At 36.9% G+C, this 24,032-nt stretch overlaps 1 protein-coding gene across 1 annotated transcript; it reads right to left on the bottom strand.

Moving 5' to 3' along the window:
• Positions 1-659: 659 nt before the first annotated feature.
• Positions 660-20,907, bottom strand: LOC139169705 (BPI fold-containing family C protein-like). Its single transcript, XM_070756227.1, has 16 exons — positions 20,814-20,907; positions 18,196-18,324; positions 17,283-17,394; positions 15,863-15,991; positions 12,005-12,160; positions 10,671-10,734; positions 9,710-9,770; positions 9,046-9,137; positions 7,536-7,715; positions 5,198-5,251; positions 4,924-5,094; positions 4,658-4,725; positions 4,203-4,245; positions 2,339-2,402; positions 1,705-1,781; positions 660-1,468 (listed from the first exon to the last, which is right to left on the bottom strand). Exons 2-16 carry the CDS (start codon positions 18,296-18,298, stop codon positions 1,427-1,429), a joined length of 1,416 nt encoding a protein of 471 aa, XP_070612328.1. The 5' UTR covers positions 18,299-18,324; positions 20,814-20,907; the 3' UTR covers positions 660-1,426.
• Positions 20,908-24,032: the final 3,125 nt, after the last annotated feature.

Raw genomic sequence — 24,032 nt, 5'->3', positions numbered from 1 at the left:
CGAGTGGATTGTCTAAGGGTAAAGTTTTGGGGGTTAGGTGATGATACTACTGTGTCAGGTAGTGAGTTCCATGCATTAACTACTCGGTTACTAAAGTCGTATTTCCTGCAGTTGAGTTTGGAGCGGTTTACTTTAAGTTTGTATTTGTTGTGTGTTCATATGTTGTTGTGGTTGAAGCTAAAGTAGTTGATGACAGGAAGGACGTTGTAGCAGATGATTTTATGAGCTATGCTTAGGTCGTGTTTAAGGTGACATAGTTCTAAGCTTTCTAAACCTAGATTGTAAGCCTAGTTGAATTCTGTTGCAAGTGGAGGAGTGGAGGGCTCTTCTAGTAAAGTATCTCTGGACATTTTCTAGAGTTTTTATGTCTGAAATGTGGTGTGGGTTCATTGAAATTTGCCAAAGCTTGTAGATTTGCAAAAAAGAAAAGAAAAAGAAAAAAACAGAAAAGAAGGGAGGGACGGAGGGAGGGAGGGAGAGAGAGAGAGAGAATGACTGACTGACTGACTGACTGACTGACTGACTGACTGACTGACTGACTAACTGTTGTGTATCTCTTTGCTGAAACCCAAATTTTTGCAGCCAGGTCTGGTAGTTGTAGAGTAACCATCATCAAAGATTTTTCTTATACAGAAATTAGATTCACTCATCATACTAAATAATATTGTGGTTTCTTTTTAATCAAATGTGTTGTAGCCATATTAAAAACATTGTCTTGTTTAACACAGATAACAAATTTAATAAAATATTACACAACCTTACATGATCTTCTCCACTTCAGGAAGAAAGGAATATAAATAAATATTGATATTTCTACAAAGTTTCTAACAGCACTGCAAAACTCTCAAATTCTTTAACTTTTCTAATTAAATTGGCAATTCACTTATGATACTAGAATTAGAAATCTTTTGGACATATATAACAGGGATAGAAGGAATAGGGCTGAGGACTACAACTCAGCTTCTTGATGTTCCAGAAGGCCACAAGAGGCTATCAAAGGATACTGTGATGTCCCTGAAAGGTGTAGGTAGCTGAACCTTTTTTGGGGGGAGGAGAGGATTAAGGTAGACCTAGGAGCAGGAGACTACTGTACTATCTATTCACTTAGTATCACTCCATTTCCTGCCTAGCATCACACTTGTGAAATCTATTGATTGTCTCAAAAATTGAGAATTCCATTTTGGGGCACTGTAGAAACTCATTACCTACTCCCAATATACGATATAAATGTCGTGTTGGGTCAGTATTTTCACTTTTGTTGCTATCTTAAACCAATTTGTTATGCATTTGTGAACTTCTGGTTGAACTATTAAAAATTTCATCCACCTATTCACTCACTCACAAATACATATTGGCTCTTATGCATTTCATGCATCTATAATAAAACAAAAAGTCAATGTTTGCTTGGAGATCAAGACCTTCCTTGTTATCGTAGGCTTTGAATATCGGTGGAAATCAGCAAGAAACCCTAAGAAGACATACAAAAACATATTTTATTGCAGGTTTATGACAGCTTGATTATTAGAAATCTCACTTATTCTTTTATCTCTCACATTTGGAGACCACCTATCTCCTTCATGGAGCAACTCACTGTATTGAAAGCACATGACAACTTTCTGAAAAATATCATCTGATCTAAATACACCATCCTAATCATCTTTTATTTTTCACTCTGGGGATATACGGTAAGTTACCAAATCTTACCTCATAAATTCTAATACTGGGCTTCATAAGAATCATCGGGTCCAAGACAGGCAGAGGAAGTCCATCCTTTAATTTAACTTAATAAAACATAGAAGAGAGAGAGAGAGAGAAAAAGATTGAGTAGTTATGACTAGGTTTTGCAATTGGATGCATTCCTTAATCTAAAAGTTGAATATGTTGTATATTATTACTAAGATAGGAACATTTAGGATTTGTTTTATTGTTTATTCTGCAGAAAGTAGTTTATAATTTTTTAAAGAGGTGTAATATATTTAAAAGACAGAAAGGGAGGCATTGAGATGTACAATTTTTTGCAGTTGTTAGGCTTTCTTTGGATCCCACTGACTCATTTGTGAATATAGCATAGACATAGAGGTAATATAGGGCTGATCACATGTAATGGATATAAATCTGAGTAAATGTTATGTAGGGATAAAAACCTAAGCTATACAACTGATACACCAATCTTAGAAGTTCTTGTTTACCTCTATACTGCGGTGTTGGATTTTCAATTTTTAACTGGCTGGATTTTACAGGATTATTTATCAGTCTTTAGCATATTAGAAGATGGCTTAAAAACAAAAGTCACTAAAGACAGAGAAATTGACAGGAAGAAAGATGAAGCTACACTTACAATTGGCCGCTGGAATTATTCCAGTTTGTAAAATGTAAGACAAGAAATTATCCAGAAGTGAAGCCTGCAATGAAAAACAAAGGTTGACTTTTCTTCAGTAAGAGAACTGGGATGACAAGCGTTTAAACAGGATGATTTATTTTTATCAGTACACTACATCAATGGATGATATATTCCACCAGCAAAGTGACCTGATGCTAGATACAAAATGCAACTTTCTAAGTTTCCTAATAATTAAAGCATGTTATTTGCTTGTCCTTTTTGTAAGCCCTTCTCTAAATCCTATACAACAGTGATGGATAACCTGCCATATCTGAGGGTACATGAAGCATTACCCTATGTCAGCTCCAGCGCCCAATAGTGTCCTGGCCAGATGATTTTCAGCCATCTTTTCGGCGGTTTCCATCTCCCCATAGCAAAAATGGCCCAATGGGCCAACTGGAAGTTCACTTGTATGCGTTACTCCCAGCCTCCTTTTCGCTGTTAGAGGTCTTCAGGAACTTCTTCGGCTTTGGACAATTACAGCCAGGCCTTGCAGACCTCAGCCCATTTATTCTGCAGCCTTTGTAGCCGATAACAGAACTCCAGAACTCTATTATTGGCTACACAGGTCTTCCCAAGCGGCTGGAGAAAAAATGGGCCGAGGTGCACAAGGCCTGTCTGCAGCTATCCGAAAGTAAATAGTAGGGCAGTTCCAATTCCTTTTGTTTCTGAACTTTTAATTGGCCCGTTGGCCCGTTTTTCACCAACTCCAGTCTTAAGGAGGTTTTCCTGAACTCTAAGGAGCAAAAAACAGCCCAACGGGCCTACTGGAAGTCCAGAGGCTTCAGTGGGGCCTGTGTGCATGGACTGAGGTTGTGTGTGCATTGCACAGAGCATTGCATTCTGGATGTGGGCTTGCGCGTGCACGCTATCATGTGTGCCTGTGCCCTTTTGGCACCCGAGCCGAAAAACATATCACCATCACTACTGTGCAATATTATATTTGCACATTATTTTATTTGCATATTTTCATTTAACAACATTTCTCATAAAGTTTGTTCTTCTATTTGTTGCAATAGCTTACGCATCAATGAAATAAATTATCTTGAAAATGAAGCATCATTATTTTATTTGCATATTTTTATTTAACAACATTTCTCATAAAGTTTTTCTTCTATTTGTTGCAATAGCTTACGCATCAATGAAATAAATTATCTTGAAAATGAAGCATCATTATTTTATTTGCATATTTTTATTTAACAACATTTCTCATAAAGTTTGTTCTTCTATTTGTTGCAATAGCTTATGCATCAATGAAAGAAATCATCTTGAAAATGAAGCATCAGACTCTTATGGGGAAAAAATTCAAATTCCCAGCCTGAAGCATACTGCTGAATTTTAGAATTGTATAAAATGTCTGTGTGCCTCTGTCAGAAGGGCCCTAAAGGTCAAGGATGCTGCAGAGAGTTCAGTGAAGAGCGAATATATCATCAATAATAATACAACAACACTAACTAGCTGTAGAAAGATAGAAAATGGAAAACTGAAGAGGTACTAAATGCAGAATCTATGAATGAGTGGTAGAATCCCCCTCTGTCCTTTGCTTACAAATTCATTTTTCATTTTTTAGATATAAAACACTATAATAGGGAAATAGTTTTCGATAAAACAATGAAGGAGACAATAGTACTGAAATATTATTGGAAAGAAAGTTAAAGGGAAAGAACAAAATAATGGGATCAATCACCAGGAGAGTATATTTTATAGAATTTAATAATAATGAAGAAAATGTAAGAGGTACAGTAAATATTACTTTGTAAGCAATTCAGTTCTATCTGCTATAAGTTGCACTTGCTTATTTTTCCTAGAGGCTGAAATTTACCTCAAAGAGACCAACATTGGAATGAGCCAAGGAGCTGTGGAAACTGCAAGAAAGAAAGCATAACACGGAGATTACTGTACATGACCAAGATAATAATGTCGGTGTGGCAATTCTGATGGATTGCTAGTCTTGAATGAGAAAGATTGGGGCTCAGATTTCTCTCAATGATCTTAATCACTCACACTGGGGCAATCTATACTTCTGTTTGCTCGCTCCTTCCTTCCTTCCTTCCTTCCTTTCCTTCCTTCCTTTTCCTCCTTCCTTTCCCTCCTTCCTTCCTTCCTTCCCTTAACCTGACATACTCCATTTCACAAATATGGTTCCATAATAAAATTGCAACAAGACCTTCTTATATTTTATATTTACTTTAACTTGCCATACTTTTAAATACTGGATTAATCAATTTAAGTAACTTTTGGGATACAATGGGTTAAAAATCTAATAAAAGTTTTTACCTGTTCAAGCACAATGTAGTTAGCAACTTCTGGTTAAATATAGTAAAATCTGCATGAGTTCTGGTTGTCTGTAAAACAGAAAGGTTACTATATAGTAAGTAATTCTTTTACAGTTAGACAGCTGCTGTAATAGTATCTGGGAAAGAGCTTGGGATTCGAGACAAAGTGATGCTGCCTAGAGTAACATGAAAAAGTTGCAGGATGGCTGATAACATTACATATTCATACAAACAGGTCTAGAGAGCATTGGACATTGTAAGACTTACTACGTTCAAGGTGAACATGGATTGGGTGGTTGAGTTTGACGTCTTTGCCAATATTTCCATAGAAGCATTAAACTCCAGAATGAATTTATTGTCATGCAGATTGATCACAGGTGCATCAATGAGTCTTATGCTCATAATTACGGGAAATGGCTTTGCATAAATATGAGAAATCTGTAGAGGTTAAAAGTAGAGATCAAGTTTCAGAAAATTTAAAACAGAGTTTTTAAAAATGCAAACAGCAAGTTTTGAAGAATTTTTTTAAAAAAACACTTACAGTGGGAATGATTCTCTCCAATACATCTGTGGTTAATTTGAGATAAGAAGAAAGCTGTAAAATGAAATGACATATTAGGTTAACTTACAAAAAAATTGTGTGCCTTTATATGGACATAATTATCTGGAGAGACAATGCTCTCCTTTTCATCTAATGTGTTCATCTAATGTGTTCCAACATCTTCTTCAACTTCCTTTTGTTGTTGTGTTCCAATAGAGGCTGGACATTATTATTTTTTATTAGATTTGTATGCCGCCCCTCTCCGTAGACTTGGGGCGGCTCACAAGAGTAATAGTACAATACATAACAAATCTAATAATGAAAAAGTCACTAAAAACCCCTTATTAAAAGAAACATACACACAAACATACCATGCATAAACTGTATAGACCCAGATGAGACGTCTCAGTTCCCCCATGCCTGACGGCAGAGGTGGGTTTTAAGAAGCTTACGAAAGTCAAGGAGGTTGGGGGCAGTTCTAATCTCCGGTGGGAGCTGGTTCCAGAGGGTCGGGGCCACCACAGAGAAGGCTCTTCCCCTGGGTCCCACCAGACGACATTGTTTAGTCGACAGGACCTGGAGAAGGCCAACTCTGTGGGACCTAACCAGTCGCTGGGATTCGTGCAGCAGAAGGTGGTCTTGGAGATATTCTGGCTCAATGCCATGAAGGGCTTTATAGGTCATGACCAACACTTTGAATTGTGATTGGAAACTGATCGGCAGCCAGTGCAGACTGCGGAGTGTTGGTGTAACATGGGCATACCTAGGTAAGCCCATGATTGCTCTTGCAGCTGCATTTTGCACGATCTGAAGTTTCCGAACACTCTTCAAAGGTAAAATAAAAGCAAGTCATTATATCCCACCCCAACCTCAAGATATTACCGAAGATTAAAGCTTGAGGCCATTTGGAATTCCTTTGAATATCAGCCAAGAGGTGCTGTATGAGTTGTCATCTGATAGAGTACACATAAATAAATAGATGTGTAGGAATTCCAATTTCCAGGATCCCTATATTTCAGAAAGTGGTTGTCAAGAAAAAATTCCAGAGGGCTAATAGAGTATGTCCATCCAAAGAGATCAGACAGATGTGATGGAAGAAATGGCTCATATTACTAAGAAAAGTTGGCATTTCCTAGAGGCCTTTCTAGGAATGCTTCTGGATCTAGTTTTCCATGATATATCCCTTCTTCAGCTACTTTTCTTTGGCAAGGTGAACTCCTTCTCTTCATTCATTCATATCTCACGCAGCCTTATGAACTGTTGACCTGAAGTACCATCCATACAATCTTGAGTAGACAGAAACTATATCTATGTGATATTTGGTATCCCTGTCAATACCCTAACTTTCTTCTCTTGCCTTTGTTCCCAGTTACTTTTAGGCTCCAATTTTAAGGTGTCATAACAAGGACAAACATCCTGCTCCAACTTCTGCATTTTTCAGGACAATTGAAGTCTCACTCATTTCACAAGCTGAATAGGGGATGAAGGCAATGCCAGAAAGCAAGTTTCACTTGGATGTGTTTATTTCATGATTAGTTGCAAGTGAAGAAAGCACCATAATAAACTATGTCAAGGAGACGGCTGGGTTTTGGCAGTATTTATTTATTTATTTATTTATTTATTTATTTATTTATTTATTTATTTATTTATTTATTTATTTATTTATATTTGTATGCCGCCTCTCTCCGCAGACTCGGGGCGGCTCACAACAAAATAAAACAATTCATGACAAATCTAAATTATAGTTTAAAATATTTTTAAAAACCCATTTACTAAGCAAACATACATACAACATACCATGCATAAATTGTATATGCCTGGGGGAGATGTCTCAGTTCCCTCATGCCTGACGACAAAGGTGGGATTTAAGGAGGTTACGAAAGGCAAGGAGAGTAGGGGCAGTTCTAATCTCTGGGGGGAGTTGATTCCAGAGAGTTGGGGCCGCCACAGAGAAGGCTCTTCCCCTGGGGCCCGCCAACCGGCATTGCTTAGTTGACAGGACCCGGAGAAGGCCCACTCTGTGGGACCTAATCGGTCGCTGGGATTCGTGCGGCAGAAGGCGGTCTCGGAGATATTCTGTTCCAATGCCATGAAGGGCTTTAAAGGTCATAACCAACACTTTGAATTGTGACCGGAAATTGATCGGCAACCAATGCAGACTGCGGAGTGATGGTGAAACATGGGCATACCTAGGTAAGCCCATGACTGCTCTCGCAGCTGCATTCTGCACAATCTGAAGTTTCCGAACACTTTTCAAAGGTAGCCCCATGTAGAGAGCATTACAGTAGTCGAACTACCATAACAAACCTCTCTTTAAAAAATAGCCTTTTGCACTTACCATTTCCTCATGCTCAGCAGAGATAGTAAAAGCCCCAGAAATGTAGTAAGTCAGTGAAGCAGACTGCAAGAAATATTCTGAGATTCCTATATAGAACATAGACTTGTTCTCATTCAGAAGAACGAAGGGAGTTGGCTTGAAGGAGGGCTCTGTGATTTCTTCCACTGGATAGACTGTTCCCTGAAAAGAATTTCAGCAATGACAAGGTATCATAGCTTGCAAATTTTGGTTTTTTCGGGAACCAGATCATTGAAATGCATCCTTGAAATTAAGAGCATAAGACATGGCTAGAGCGCTCAGTACAGTTCTATGACCCTAAATGTGAAAAACTCAAAACTCAAACTTAAAAATATATATAAAAAATAAACTGTAACCTAAAGTAGTGCATATAGAAGACCCTGAAATCTTGGACTATTTTGGCGTCACAACTGTTGCCACTGGCTCAGAGGTGGGGTTTTCTCGGTTTGGACCAGTTCATCCAAACTGGTAGTGACCCGCTGGTGATGTCAAGATGAAGTCACAGAATTACAGTGGTACCTCTACCTAAGAATGCCTCTACTTAAGAATTTTTCTAGATAAGAACCGGGTGTTCAAGAGTCTACGGAGAGGGGCGGCATACAAATCTAATAAATAAATAAATAATAAATAAATAATTTTTTTTGCCTCTTCTCAAGAATTATTTTCTACTTAAAAACCCAAGCCTGGCCAATTTCCTGTCATTCCCCCTTTAATCCCAGCCATCTCGGGCTTTTCTGGGCTGCCAGAGGAACTTTTCAGTGGCGCTTAAAGAGGCTTTGGCAGCCCAGAGCGAACAGAGGGAGGCGCATGCTCCTCGCCATCTCAGAGTCCCTCTTTTTTTTTTAAGCCTTAAAGTTTTGGATTTTTTTGATTCCCTTCACCTCACCTTCTTCCTTCAGCAGCGACTGTCCTCTTCCTCCGACCCAAATTCCGAGCCTTTATTTCTTTCCTAATGGGTTTGCATGCATTATTTACTTTTAGATTGATTCCTATGGGAACAAGTGCTTCTACTTAACAACGTTTTTACTTAAGAACCTGGTTACGGAACGAATTAAGTTTTTAAATAGAGGTACTACTGTAGTTCGATGGGTGCCATCATCTTTTTTAAAAATAAAAAAAATAAAAAATGTTGGAATTTTTTCCCATTCTATGAATGCATATATGTCAAGTTTCTGGCTCTGGGCATGCATCGCCACCTTTTTTTTGGCTTTTTTATTTTTTTTATTTTTGGCACTGCGCATGCACATGCCCACAAGGTGTAACCACGTGTCATGGGAGGAAGTTAGAACTCACCCCTGCAGTGGGTAGAATAGGAAATCACAGCTGCAGCAAAAACAGCACTAATTAATATATTTAAATAACCATTTGATATGGTTTGTCATCAAAGTTATTGTTGAAACAAAACAATGCTTATTTTTTCAAGGGAATAACAGACAGATCATAATGCAATTTTAGAAAATGTACATTATAAATATACGGTATTAGACTTTACCTTGAAATCCAAGTTAATTGATGATTCCAAGATAGTTGAAGAGTTTATCAGGGAATAGTCTATTACTGCAAAATTATCAATCTGAGCTTGAACTGTTGGGATATGGGATAAAATTGTCACGATTAAATAACGATGCTTAATGACAATAGGCAGGATACAAACTAGTCCTAATAATGATTTTTTTAAACAAAAGCAATGGTACTTGTACAGGAGACTGATTGAATAGTTATATAAATATTGTAAACCTATATTTTCAACATAACCATAAGCACGTTTATTCAAATATAGGTTTGCAAAATTTCTGTATTTCTATTTTTCTGCTATTTAGCATCAGCCATAATTTTGGTCTTTTTGATTAGACTGACAGAAAGTTCTACTAGAACAAACTACCTCTCATTCATTATCTAGCTCATTTTTCTGTGCATTGAAGTGGGTTGGAGTAAATCTGGGTATCCTTTCTGAATCTACAGTTTTATAATTTTACAAAACAAGCACCAATTATGTTTTTAATTATACAAAAATATCATTCTAGCCCTCACTTTTATTTTCAGAAACTCAGCAATAACATGGTAAAACTATTACATCATTAGTTTACTAGAAATGGAAGGTGTCATAAAGACTAAAATCATTAACCCATTTTGCCACAACAAACCAGAAATTATACCTGGATATTGGCTGAAGTCTTTATTAATCCTTCGGATCAAAAAATTCATTTGTGGACACAACTATAGAAATACAAGCAAAAATTATTATTCTAGTCAATGTTTACTTATATGTTAGTAGTAAGATCTTTCTAAAACTTCATAAGTCTATATTATCTATGCTTACATCTTGCTTTATCCCATGTTTGAAGAATAGTGATTTTTAAAATCCATACATAATTGAATACAATTGTTGTAATCAGTTAAATATATAAAACTGGTAGTGTAAATCTCACTCTAAACCAATGGTTCTCAACTTAGGGGTCAGGACCCCTTTGGGGGTCGAATGACCATTTCACAGGGGTCGCCTAAGACAAACAGGGAAAAGACAAATTTTCCCTGGTGTTAGGAACCAAAACTTCTATTCTGGTGCCTTGGAACATATTTTTACAATCCAGCCAATCAGGCGCTTACAGTGGGGCCGGACCTTCGACCAATCAGCTTCAAGCTCTGTTAAGAGAATTGGCGCTAGACTTATGGTTGAGGGTCTCCACAATGTGAGGAATTGCATTAAGGGGTCACGGCATCAGAAAGGTTGAGAACCACTGCTCTAAACGCTTTATCTTCCTCATCTTCCTGTTCTACCATATGATCTGCGCAAAATAAACCATGCCTAATTTTTTTATATGCACGTGTACATATGTATATAAATGCTATTTATTCAAATGAACATTAAACAGCTTTATGAAGGTATTCATTGCCACGTTAAACTACCTTTTATGATTTTTAATTGGTCTGTTTGGAAAAGGTCTTTGTGGTAATGTTTGCACGTAAGTGGTACACAACTTGCAAACTGCAAAATACTTATAACATTTTTACACATATTAAGGTTTTTGCTATTTATTTTATTTATTTCAATAAATACATTTTAGAAGAAATTGGATGTAGGAAGAGAACATTATGAAATAAATCCTTGTGGCTTACATTTGTGGCCAGCATGCTACACAGAGATGTTACCAGAGAAGCAGTAGAATATGTATACAACCATCTGAAAAAAAGCAAGAATATTGTTAACTTGTGTTAATTAAATTTTCTATGGGTGCATCCATTATATGAGGAAAACAATCTCAATGAAAGCTAGATGTTTAAACAATTCTGGATTTTTTAAACTGATCCTCGTTGCAAAAAAACCTGAAGTGTTTTTTTTTAGTGAGAAACTCCTGGTATACATTGGAGATTAAAGCTGTGGTTTATATTTCCTGATACTTATTAAAATCATTAGACATGTTTTTCCTTCTTAATCAAATGAATCACCTGTATTTGTTCAGTCAATTATTTATTTATTTATGTAGACTCGGGGCGGCTAAAAACAATGATAAAAACAACATGTAACAATCCAATCCAATCCAATACTAAAATAACTAAAAAAAAACTTATTATAAAAACCAAACATACATACAGACATACCATGCGTAAATTGTAAAGGCCTAGGGGGAAAGAATATCTCAGTTCCCCCATGCCTGACGGCAGAGGTGGGTTTTAAGAAGTTTACGAAAGGTGAGGAGGGTGGGGGCAATTCTAATCTCTGGGGGGAGTTGGTTCCAAAGGGCTGGGGCCACCACAGAGAAGGCTCTTCCCCTGGGTCCCACCAAACAACATTGTTTAGTTGACGGGACCCACTCTGTGGGACCTAACTGGTCGCTGGGATTTGTGCAGCAGAAGGCGGTCCCGGAGATAATCTGGTCCAGTGCCATTAAGGGCTTTATAGGTCATAACCAACACTTTGAATTGTGACCGGAAACTGATCGGCAACCAATGCAGACTGCGGAGTGTTGGTGTAACATGGGCATATTTGGGAAAGCCCATGATTGCTCTCACAGCTGCATTCTGCATGATCTGAAGTTTCCGAACACTTTTCAAAGGTAGCCCCATGTAGAGAGCATTGCAGTAGTCGAGCCTCGAGGTGATGAGGATTATTATCAGGATTATTATGATGAGGATTATTATTATTACGCTGGACCATCAGAAGTCTCATAAATGTACAGTAATTACTAGGCTTGCTTTCTATAGTATTATGGAATATATTATTTGTATTATTTGTAATGGTAAAAGCTACACATACCAGTGTTTAAAAACTGATCATTTAACTGTTTTAGGAATTTGTATGCCACCCCGAGTCTTCGGAGAGGGGCAGCATACCAATCTAATAAATTATTATTATTATTATTATTATTATTATTATTATTATTATTATTATTATTATTTCTAAAGTCAATACTTGCAAGTGTACTTTTTAATTAGAACGTTTTGCACTGTACCTGTAAGACTGATTCAATTCAATGTCCATATCATTTACATCTGCTTTACAGCTCTCAAGCGACAGTTTTAAATGACCGAATACATTCTGAGACACTTTTATAATTGCTGTGAGATTTACTCCTGAAATGCAGACAGCCCCACTTCCAGAATCTTTGCTGTGGACAATAAAACACAAATGCTCATTTTATCCTCTTGTTCTCGAGAAAATGCCAGGATTGCTTTAGAATTAAATAACAAAACAACCTCTAAGATATATATAATAAAGATATATAATATATAATGTATAAGTCTAATCATCAAACTAAAATAATAATAATAATAATAATAATAATAGTAGTAGTAGTAATAATAACAATAACAATAATAATAATAATAATAATAATAATAATAATAATTTATTAGATTTGTATGCCGCCCCTCTCCGAAGACTCGGGGCGGCTCACAACAATAATAAAGACAATATAACAGTGAAACAAATCTAATATTAAAAGAAAAAGATATATAAAACCCCAGCAATTAAAACCATACAACACATACATACCAAACATAAAATATAAAAGCCTGGGGGAGATGTCTCAGTTCCCCCATGCCTGGCGATATAGGTGGGTCTTGAGTAATTTGCAAAAGACAAGGAGGGTGGGGGCCGTTCTAATCTCTTGATTCCAGAGGGCCGGGGCCGCCACAGAGAAGGCTCTTCCCCTGGGGCCTGCCAAATGACACTGTTTGGTCGACGGGACCCAGAGAAGGCCAACTCTGTGGGACCTTATCGGCCGCTGGGATTCGTGCAGTAGAAGGCAGTTCCGGAGGTATTCTGGTCCAATGCCATGTAGGGCATTGGACCAGAATATATATTTCTATAAGAATAACAGATCTAACCATCAAAAATTAAAAGTTCATTTTTATATTTCTCAAACAGAAAATTCAAAAGTGATCTCTAAAGAGAAATGAAGCAAGACAAGCAGTGGTGGGCTCCTAAGGGTACGGTTAGGTACGCAGTACCGGTAGCAAAATTTTGGACAAGTACACAGTATCGGTAGTAACATTTTGATTTTTTTTTCTTTTTTCCCTTCTGGGCTCTGGGTATGTTTTTCCTATCACAGTAAATGAGGTTGAATGTGTATAATTTTAGAAGAGCTGTGCATGTGTGTGTGTGTATATACACTTTATATAGTAGATAATCAGGGGTGGGCTACTGCCCAGAGAGGGGGGAATGCAGTGGGGTAACAAAACTGGAGCTCCACCCCAGAGCACCAAATTTGCACTGAAAGATGTTGAAAGAAAATGCATAAGCCACGGCCACAGTGTGGTAGTGAAAATTTTGGTAGCCCATCACTGAAGACAAGAGTTTGTTTTTCATCAAAGTAGTCAGTTTTGTCATCTCTGCCAGTTCCATTTATTCCACAATCTACTATTCAGTTGTGAGAAGTTGAAGATTTTTCCACTTCTGATGACTTTAACTGCTTTTTTGTTTTAACCTCAGACTAAGGGGCTACTTTATTATATATTTCAGTATCTGTACTGAAGAAAGTCAGAAATCAACTTTTTCTTGTTTATGTAACTTCCATTTTCCCTTTTATTTTATATTTTATTTCTCTTTGAAATTTAATAAAGTCAATAAAAAATACAATGCCAAGAAAACAATGCTGAAGAATACATGAAGGTGGGTTCTTTTTAGCAAGCAACATAGCTAACTTCTGCCTACTAAATACACCGCATTATAACTTCAATCATTTTTGCTGACATCTCTGGATAGCACTAAATTATGGAAAGTTGATGCGAAATCTAATTGTGCCTAAATACACCAGGAGTACCTCCCAGAAAAGCAATTCCACCCACTCAAAAGAATGTACAGGTAGTCCTCAATTTATGACCACAATTGAGGCCAAACTTTCTGTTGCTAAGCGAGACATTTGTTAAGTAAGTTTTTTCCCATTTTACAACGTTAGCAACTCGATTGTTAAGTGAATCTGGCTTCCCCATTGACTTTGCTTGTCAGAAGGTGGCAGAAGGTCTTCACATTATCCTGGAACACTGCAACAAGTCTGATAAATATGAGACAATTGCTAAGCACCTGAATCTTGATCACGTGAACATAGGGGTGTTGCAATGGTCATAAATGTGAAAAATGGCCACAATGACTTACTTTCAGTGCTGTAGTAACTTTGAATGGTAACTAAATAAACTGTCATAAGTTGAGGAAAACCTGAAATCTGAGATATATTCAATAGGTACATATCTTTTACAAATTTGGTTCTATTCTAGAACCAGAATAAGATCATCATCTTTGGTTGAAGATACGGAGGGCAGCGGATGGAGTTCCTCCTCTTAACTGCTTGCTCTCCTTACTTCCTGAATCTCCCTATTTTCTATTTTCTATGTGAGTCAGGATAAAAGTATCTTTTAAATTAATCCAGAGATTCCCTTTCCTGCAAAAATGTAAAAGTTGAAGCTTTTTAGACTTAAATACATGGCACAGGGCCAGACTATCTCCAAGACGCCTTCTGCCGCACGAATCCAGTGACTGGTGAGGTCCCACAGAGTGGGTCTCCTTAGGGTCCCATCGATCAAACAGTGTTGGCTGGCGGGACCTAGGGGAAGAGCCTTCTCTGTGTGGGACTCAGCCCTCTGGAATCAGCTCCCCCCAGATATTCACACTGCCCCAATCCTCCTTGCTTTCCGAAAGAGCCTAAAAACTCATCTTTGTCGCCAGGCCTGGGGTTACTAGATCTTCCCCCTGACCAATGAATGTTTTTAGTATGATTGTTGAATGAATGTTAATGGAAGTTTTTAAAGTAGATTTTTAAGGATTATTTTTATTAATTATTTATTTATTTATTTATTTATTTATTTATTTATTTATTTATTTATTTATTTATTTATTTATTTATTTATTTATTTATTTATTTATTTATTTATTTATTTATTTGTATGCCCTCTCCGTAGACCCAGGGCAGCTCACAACAACAATAAAACAATTCAAGACAAATCTAATAATTTAAAAACATTAAAAAAAAACCCGTTATTAAAGCAGATATACACACAAACATACCATACATGAATTGTATAGGCCCGGGGGAGATGTCTCAATTCCCCCATGCCTGACGGCAGAGGTGGGTTTTAAGGAGTTTACGAAAGGCAAGGAGGGTGGGGGCAGTTCTAATCTCAGGGGGGAGCTGGTTCCAGAGGATCGGGGCTGCCACAGAGAAGGCTCTTCCCCTAGGACCCGCCAAACAACATTGTTTAGTCGACGGGACCCAGAGAAGGCCAACTCTGTGGGACCTAATCGGTCGCTGGGATTCGTGCGGCAGAAGGCGGTCCCTTAATTGGATTGATTTTACTAATGTCTCTTTATATATGTTGTGAGCCTCCCCAAGTCCTCGGAGAGGGGCGGCATACAAATTCAATAAAATAAAAAATTAAAATTAAATAAATAAATAAATAAATATGTCTAAATATGTATTTATTCAAGAAGCAGACTGTCTTATCTTGCAAGAATGTAAAAGTTTTTGTCCCTTTGCAACACCCTTCAAGGAACTCAAGATGAAGCAGGTAAACCTAGTTTTTTTAAAATTATTTTGCAATGCTGGTGAATTTCTAAAATTAAAATATAATTATGCCTTTGTGGTTGTCTAGTATGTTCACAGTGCTTTCCCCATTCTGCTTTGACAATGTCCCTCCCTGATTCAAACAGCCACTTTGGGGAACATTTTTGACAGGACCACAATGGAATAAATGACTTGCATTTCCACCTCCTCCTCCTCCTGGGATTGTTAATTGTGCTTTATAAAATGTGCGCAAGCATTTGAATTCATAAAGCTGGCATGGTATTAACGTTTTGCCTTCATGCTTCCACTTACAATAGCCAGGTCACCACACTCCAATCTGCAGTAGCTATTGCTGAAGCATTTTCAACTAATAGTTTAATCCCAGTTCCAGAGATGAGAGACAAGGATGTATTGGGACATTCCATGTTGTCAATTCTTATCCTGTCAAACACCAAAATTATGTTAGCTTGATTTAAACCACAATCCATGAACATAGTTAAGGCTAGCAGGAATAGTATAACTCACCATCCAATTTCTAGTGAAACACTAAGCACTGATTTTGTATCATGCACTTGTATCTGTTTTTCCTAGCATTGCAGAGCTCAGTGGACTTTATGTGCAATTTCGTTTAGATGACACTAACCAAACTACATTGCTTTATTTAATTTATTATATTTGTATTCTTCTGCCAATCTTAGAAAATGACTTTGGGTGACTTGCCCTATAACTGTATAAAACAAAGATAAAGATAACACATATTTTTTCACAATATCACAAATGAATGGCTAAATAGCTATTGATATTCTAAATTATCCAGGTCATGCGTGTCCCAAAGATGTTTTTCAAAAGGCAACTGGATTTTCCTGAGTCCTGCAAGTTGTTCATATGATGGGTGATGTTGCCGACCACAAGAGCAAGTAAATTGCTTACGCAGTTTGGAGAACCGGTTAAATATAAGGTGCAAGAGGTGTTCATTCTCTCTCTCTCTCTCTCTCTCTCTCTCTCTCTCTCTCTCTCTCTCTCTCTCTCTCTCCCTCCCTCCCCCTCTCTCTCTCTGCCATAGGTTTGCCATCATGCAGCTGTGTTCTTCTGTGTAGCCTTCTGTGTTCAGTGCCTGAATATACACTGCTCAAAAAAATAAAGGGAACATTGCAACAACAACATATAACTCCCAGTAAATCAAAACTTCTGTGACATCAAACTGTCCACTTAGGAAGCAACACTAATTGACAGTCAATTTCACATGCTGTTGTGCACATTCAACTTTGTACAGAACGAAGTATTCAATGACAATATTTCATTCATTCAGATCTAGGATGTGTTCTTTGAGTGTTCCCTTTATGTTTTTGAGCAGTATATATTATCTGTGTTGTTGAAAGCAAGGCTAAGTTTGCTCAGTTAGTGACTCAAACATGGCACCAGTTTAATCTTCTACCATTCTATGAGATTACTGTCTTAATCTCATACCAGGTAATCTCTTCAATTGGAAACCAGATTCCAATAAGTGCAGAAAGAACACCTACATTCATTCACCCATTTCAAGACTAAAGCTGGAAAAAAAGGAATCAAATGGGTTTTCTGGGTGTAGTAAAGAATTGAAACTTTGACAAATCTGTATTAAAACAGTGCTTGCTCACAGACAGGGTTGTGAAATCAATGAGAAGTAGAAAATCATTGGAAGTTCTTAACGCTGAGTTATACTAAAGGGCCCTGTTATGAAAACATTTCTTACTTTGAAACTGTGTAATTGAGTGAAAAAAACCCATATGTAGATTCTCCATTCCAATCTTCAAAGGTCTTTTCTTTTAATTTCTGCTTCAGAAGCTCTACTCCAAGTTGATTACCTATAATAATACAACATATATGTTCACTGAAATAGTAAGTTATAGAAATTTGTGTTACTTCTTATTCTGCTTCTTTGTTTTATCAGTCCAGAGTGGTTGCTAGAAATGACTTACTGCATTTTAAGTTACTAAAATAGTTTGAAAATGCTTTAGTCCATCCTATGTAGAATGCTGTTAAAGATCTCCTAACAGTTATTGAGGGCCATGCATTATTTTATTATTGAATAATGTGACACAAAAGTTTGGATAGTGCATTATTTTAGAAGATAAAGAAATGGGGAAAAAAATCACAAAATACAGAGGTTTACAAGGAAAAGTAAACAATTGTGGCAAAAGAAAGCAAAGAGGGTATTAATAGTAATAGGTGTTTTGGGTGCAATCCCAAAACAGTGGAGAGCCACTTATTAAAATTATATCCTGCCAATTTTGCCAACTTGAATACTATCACCAATGGCAAAATCACCATTAATCAATTACAAAAGGCCGCTTTACTTGCTGCAATGATACCTTTAAATAATATCTGCCTATCTCACACCTTTTGAAAGGACTGGATAGGTGGATAAAAATGCCAAATCCAGCCTGACATTTGTCTGATTGTGTAACAGATTATTATATCCCACATTTCTTGTAAGAACTCAGAATAAATTTCCTCTTAAGGGGAAGAGACATTATTTATTAACCTTAACTGGTACAATCAGGGTTGGCATTTGGTTCAACATCTTGATTAAATGTCCTCTGGTACACTCATTCTTCTAAAGATTACAACATAGTCATAATTCCAAATATTTTTTCCATGCTCACCATAGTCCAATGCTTTTTGTGTGATTTTCACCTTGATTCCTGGGTTAGCCTCAAGAAGCAGGATGAATAAGCCCAAGATAAGGAAGGTAATAAAAACTTTCATTCTCTTCCTTCACCTCTTTCTCCCTTCTTTCACAGAAATATACAAAGATAAATTAATTTTAAAATTTTGGGGACTAAATACATACTGTTTAACTATCTGATCACACTCGTCTACTTTTTTTCCAGAAGGAAAGAAACTTAGTATCTTTATCTTTAAAACTTAGTACAGTGTTCCCTCGATTTTCGCGGGGGATGCGTTCCGAGACTGCCCACGAAAGTCGAATTTCCACGAAGTAGAGATGCGGAAGTAAATACACTATTTTTGGCTATGAACAGTATCACAAGCCTTCCCTTAACACTTTAAACCCCTAAACTGCAATTTCTCATTCCCTTAGCAACCATTTAGATTATTACTCACCATGTTTATTTATTAAAGTTTATTAAAAAAAATATTTATTAAAGGCGGATGAAAGTTTGGCGATGACGTATGATGTCATCGGGCGGGAAAAACCACGGTAAAGGGAAAAAACCAACAAAGTATTTTTTAATTAATATTTTTGAAAAACCGTGGTATAGCCGTTTCGTGAAGTCCGAACCCGCGAAAATCGAGGGACCACAGTATCTTGATCATGAAAACGCAATTATAAAGTTGTGAAGACATTCTGCATATTCTTAGAATCACATTTTTAAAATATATATCAGAGAACTGAACTTTGGAATAAAATACTGACAATATTAAATCTTCCTTTTTTAAAGTGCTTATATTGTTGATATATAAGTATTGTATTATATTGTGAACAGTTTTATTTTCTTATGACATTTTGCTTACAGTGAACTGGAAAGTGAACACATTCTAATTTAGATTAGGTTGAAGTTAAACTTCTCACAAAAATTAGCAATAAAATTATGCCCAATAATGAATAGGCAAATTGACTTTCTAATGAAAATAAAGCTGACTGCTTTGATTGTTGACAGTCAATTGAAGCAAGCAACTGGGTTTGCATGGAAGGAAGCACTAAAAACTTTGCTCAATATTGCACTTTTGTGTTCAATAAAACCTGCTCAGGTTAATATGCATCAAAACAGGTGTATTATTATAACTTCTCATTTTGCTGTAATTAGTACCATAATATTATCTTCTGCTGGTCAAACAACCACAGGGCAAAGAAATAAATATCCTCATGGTAGAACTTCAGTTTGAAGTTTAAAACTTTTGAGCTGAACTATGCTACCAGTTCTGGGTCAGTTGTCAGTTAATTAGCAACAAGGAGAACAGAAAAGTCTAACTTACAAATCCCTTTGTGTTTGCCATATGTGTAACTCCTAAACCTGTCTATGGGTATAAGGGCTTACATCATATAAGAGTATAATATCCCTTTAACATAATCTATTACCTCTTTCACTGGAAGACTATTGTAAGTTTTAAATGCCTTTCCTTTTAAACCTGGGGCAATTCTGACCACCCATTCATTCTCAGGCCATTTACAAGAGGTAGCAATTATTTCAAGCATAGTAAGGTAAGCTTCTTCCTCTGTCAGTTTAGGGAGTTTTAGGTACTTTTATGTACCATCTTATTATTATTATTATTTATTGGATTTGTATGCTGCCCCTCTCCGCAGACTCGGGGCGGCTAACAACAGTGGTAAAACAACATGAACAATCCAATTAATAAAAACAACTAAAAAACCCTTATTATAAAAAAAAATGTTCTGAAAATCCTAAGGGTGAATGTGCCCCTTCTGAAAGTGTATCAACTCCCCATTCTCTTCTCTTTTTTCTTTTATACTTTCCACATTCATCTGGACCCTTGCTCTGTCTGCCTCCAAAGTTGCTCTTTTAATTAACCAAATCCTTTCTGTGGCTTCAACATTTTTGTAATGGTATCTGAGCCTATCCCAGTTTTTGGTTGGTCTGCTTTGTTAGTTGGTTTAATTACTGGTGTAGAGTGGATATATGTCTCTACAAAAGCAGTAACCTCTTCTAAGGGAGAATCTGTCCCAGCTGTTTGGTGTAGGCTCTAGTGAGAGGTCTGGTTTCTGCACCAGGATGGCCCCTTGTGTTGAATATTGCCTGCAAAACCTGAGCATTGCAGGGCCAAACTCCCTTCCTTTTGTCACCAAGGTTTGTTGTCTTTTCATGGAGTATTTAATAAATTCCTTGAGTTTAAGCCAATTCCACTTGTGTGTGTTGGCCCCTTGTGTTGAATATCCACTGCCAAACTCCCTTTCTTTTGTCACCAAGGTTTCTTGTCTTTTCATGGAGTATTTAATAAATTGAGTTTAAGCCAATTTCACTTGTGTGTGTTGGCCCCTTGTGTTGAATATCCACCACTATAACTTTGTGACTTTAAGTATATTAGGTTATATATTAGGTTATTTTACGTATATCCACTCCAGTAGGCTCAAAACACGAAAGAGCCAACTCAGGTCCCTAGGGCAACCTGCACACAAGCTATTACTACCCACCCCTACTCTTCCCCCTTCCTACTTACTCCTTGTGAATCCTACTATTCCTAGTGAATACTGCTAGAGAAAACTCTTTTTCAAACTGCTTTACTTCCACACATTAACACAGACCTTTTTGCTCTGCCTCTCTTCTCCCTCGCAGACGTGATCACCCCAGCTCTTCTCAACACAGCTTTTATAGTTTCCCTGTTCTCTGGGGAGAAGTCTTAAAGAAACAGGATGAATGTAGCACAGCTGCTGGCCATTTTCTGGGCAACTCACCCTCTCACACTTACATTGTTTTTTTTCTCCATTATAGAGAGCAACTCAGTAATTGGGAAACTCTTTGTAAAGAGATACTGAACTATTGATTTGATCATAGTGAGTTCTATATTTTGGATACAGCACAGCCCCCCAAAGACAGAAAATTATATTGTCTCAGACTTTAATTTTAAATACACTGAAAAATAGTTTGAGGCTGAATTTATGCATAATGCTGTGGGAGAAAGCCCCACTGAAATCATATTTCTAAGTTAACATGCTTACAAAGGTATTGTATCTGTAAAAAATTGTTGCCATATGAACCACATTGTAATAGGATATTTATCTTCATGCCTTATTCATATGAATTCCAAAAAGCAATTTATAAAGGCAAATAATTATTATTACCCAGTTAGATTTAGGGCCTATATTTTTTGTAGAAACTCATGGCAGCTTACGTATTTGTATTTCAAAACCATCTTGTGAGTTGTGTTGGGCTGAAAATGATTAACAGATTAACAGAGTTGGAAGGGACCTTGCAGGTCATCTAGTCCAATTCCCTGCCCAAGCAGGAGACCCCTACATCTGCCTCTACCTAGGATCAAACTCACAACCTCCTGAATGTGAGGCAAAAGCTCTACCGCTAGGCTTTCATGACTGATATGAATGTGAGTCCTCCTATTCCTAATCCAATATGCAGCCATTATACATTTGTTTTCAATTTGACACGGTAGCTAAATTTTATCACTACTTTTTCTTGCTTCTAACTTTAAAGAAAATTTCTCTATAAAGACCATCTTAAAAAAAAAGCCCTGACCTTCTATAGTGAGGTTTCCCTTTCAAATTTAAATCCCTAGTTAGTCACGGTTTGCAAAAGTTAAAGCAAAAGAGCTATGTATCACTTATATATTATATTATATATATTATATATATACTTATATATTCTGCGCCAGCTCAGGAAGCTCAAACTGCCCAAGGAGCTGCTGATTCAGTTCTACAGAGGAATCATTGAGTCTGTCATCTGCACCTCTATAACTGTCTGGTTTGGTGCTGCAACCCAACAGGACCGACACAGACTTCAGAGGATAATCAGAATTGCAGAAAAAACAATTGCTGCCAATCTGCCTTCCATTGAGGACCTGTATACTGCACGAGTCAAAAAGAGGGCGGGTAAAATATTTACTGACCCCTCACATCCTGGACACAAATTGTTTCAACTGCTACCCTCAAAACGTCGCTACAGAGCACTGCACACCAAGGCAACTAGACACAAGAACAGTTTTCCCCCGAACGCCATCACTCTACTAAACAAATAATTCCCTCAACACTGTCAGACTTTCTACTAAATCTGCACTTCTATTCTACTAGTTTTTCTCATCATTCCTATCACCCATTTCCTCCCATGTTGACTGTATGACTGTATCTTGCTGCTTATATCCTAAGATTTTTATTAATATTGCTTCTTCATTGCTTATTTGTCCCCTATGACAATCATTAAGTGTTGTACCACATGATTCTTGACAAATGTATATTTTATTTTATGTACGTTGAGAGCATATGCACCAAGACAAATTCCTTGTGTGTCCAATCACACTTGGCCAATAAAAATTCTATTCTATTCTATTCTATATGATACATAGCAAATTGTATCAAAGGACAGAAAAATTGTAACAAAGGAGAGAAACATAAATAATCTGTCTTTCTAATGACCTATTTGCTTTGTTATCTAGAATTTTCAGTTTCATCATGAATTTTAGTCATTGGTTACTATGTTTACCTCCTAAATTAAGTTTGTTTTACACGGAGTACTTTCTCATTGAATAGTTTATGAGAAATTGGCTCTTTATTTAGAATTAATGAGCAGATGTGGTGATCCAGCTCATTGAAGTTAATCAGGACTTGCTACACACAATAGCACTTATTTTGGCCAGCAGCTGCTGAAAGCTAATTTTGCTCTTTCATTTTAGACCAGCTTAGAATTTTTGTTTCTTTCTGTTCTTGAAAGAGGCCCCACTAAGTACTTCCCTTAGAATCAAAGCTTATCCCCCCCCCCATCAGCTAACCATCTGATTAATCACCAAATCAATGGGTTTCCATTACCTTAATTTTGTTAGGATGAATCTCAGTGAGCACAGGATGAATCTTGTCTATCTCATAAGCAAGCATCTTTATTTATAACCCAGCTGTGATAGAAACTCATGCAATGAACATAATCTGTAAGAAATCTTTTAAGTTCAAACAAACATTAACCATACCTTATGATGTGCAAACATTTGATCTAGTTAAGATATTCTTTAAAAAGATAAAAGATTACTCCTTTATTTCCATCTTTGTAGATTTCTGGGCTGAATGGTTTTGTCAGACTGTTTCCTATCTTTCTGATGGTTTATGACTCCTTGGGCAAATAAAACTGCTGGTAAATGGTTCCTAAAGGGTGCCAAACATTTAGGTACTGTGGAATGAAACTCTGACATATAATAATTTTCAAGCAAAAGCCTGATTATTATATTGTTGGCCACAATACAAAAGGCTCCAGAGTTGAGATAATAATAATTTTACATTCCACATGTTTGTCTCAGTAGGTTTTCAACAGATTTGGTCTCTAAAACAGCAAATATTGCAGATAACATTGCTTCTGTATTAGAATAAGGGCAAAATGTTAATATGCCTTGTGGTTGCATAATTTAGCCTTATGGGATCCCGCTTATCATCCATTCTTCATTTCAACATCCTGGCTTAAGACAGAGAGAGAATATATACTCATCCCTAAGAAACTATTTAATGAACTGTTGTAAAACATACCTAGATCTTCCCAAGATATATTTTCTGTCTACCCTTATATCTTACAAACAGTGACTAACTAGGGATTTAAATTTGAAAGAGAAACCTCACTATAGAAGGTCAGGGACTTCAGGGCTTTGATAAAAACCAATGAATCACTCTCTGGTGACGAAACCAGAGAGTCAGGTAGTGAGTTCCAGGCATTAGCCACTATTCCTAAAGTCATATTTTCTACAGTCAGGTTTGGGGTTGTTCACTTTCAGTTTGTATCTGTTGTGTGCTCGTGTATTGTTTTGGTTGAAGCTGAAG

The sequence above is a fragment of the Erythrolamprus reginae genome, chromosome 6 (genome assembly GCF_031021105.1).
Source record: "Erythrolamprus reginae isolate rEryReg1 chromosome 6, rEryReg1.hap1, whole genome shotgun sequence".
Taxonomy (NCBI): Eukaryota; Metazoa; Chordata; class Lepidosauria; order Squamata; family Dipsadidae; genus Erythrolamprus; species Erythrolamprus reginae.
Note: the sequence above shows the minus strand (reverse complement) of the source record. Positions and strands in the feature narration are given on the sequence as shown.

Coding starts and splice junctions, on each gene's coding strand:
- LOC139169705 (XM_070756227.1), bottom strand. CDS start 18,298: ATGAAAGTTTTTATTACCTTCCTTATCTTGGGCTTATTCATCCTGCTT. Junction 17,395..18,195: donor ACAAAAAGCATTGGACTATG/GTGAGCATGGAA, acceptor GTATTATTATAG/GTAATCAACTTGGAGTAGAG. Junction 12,161..15,862: donor AGTGTGGTGACCTGGCTATT/GTAAGTGGAAGC, acceptor TATTGTCCACAG/CAAAGATTCTGGAAGTGGGG.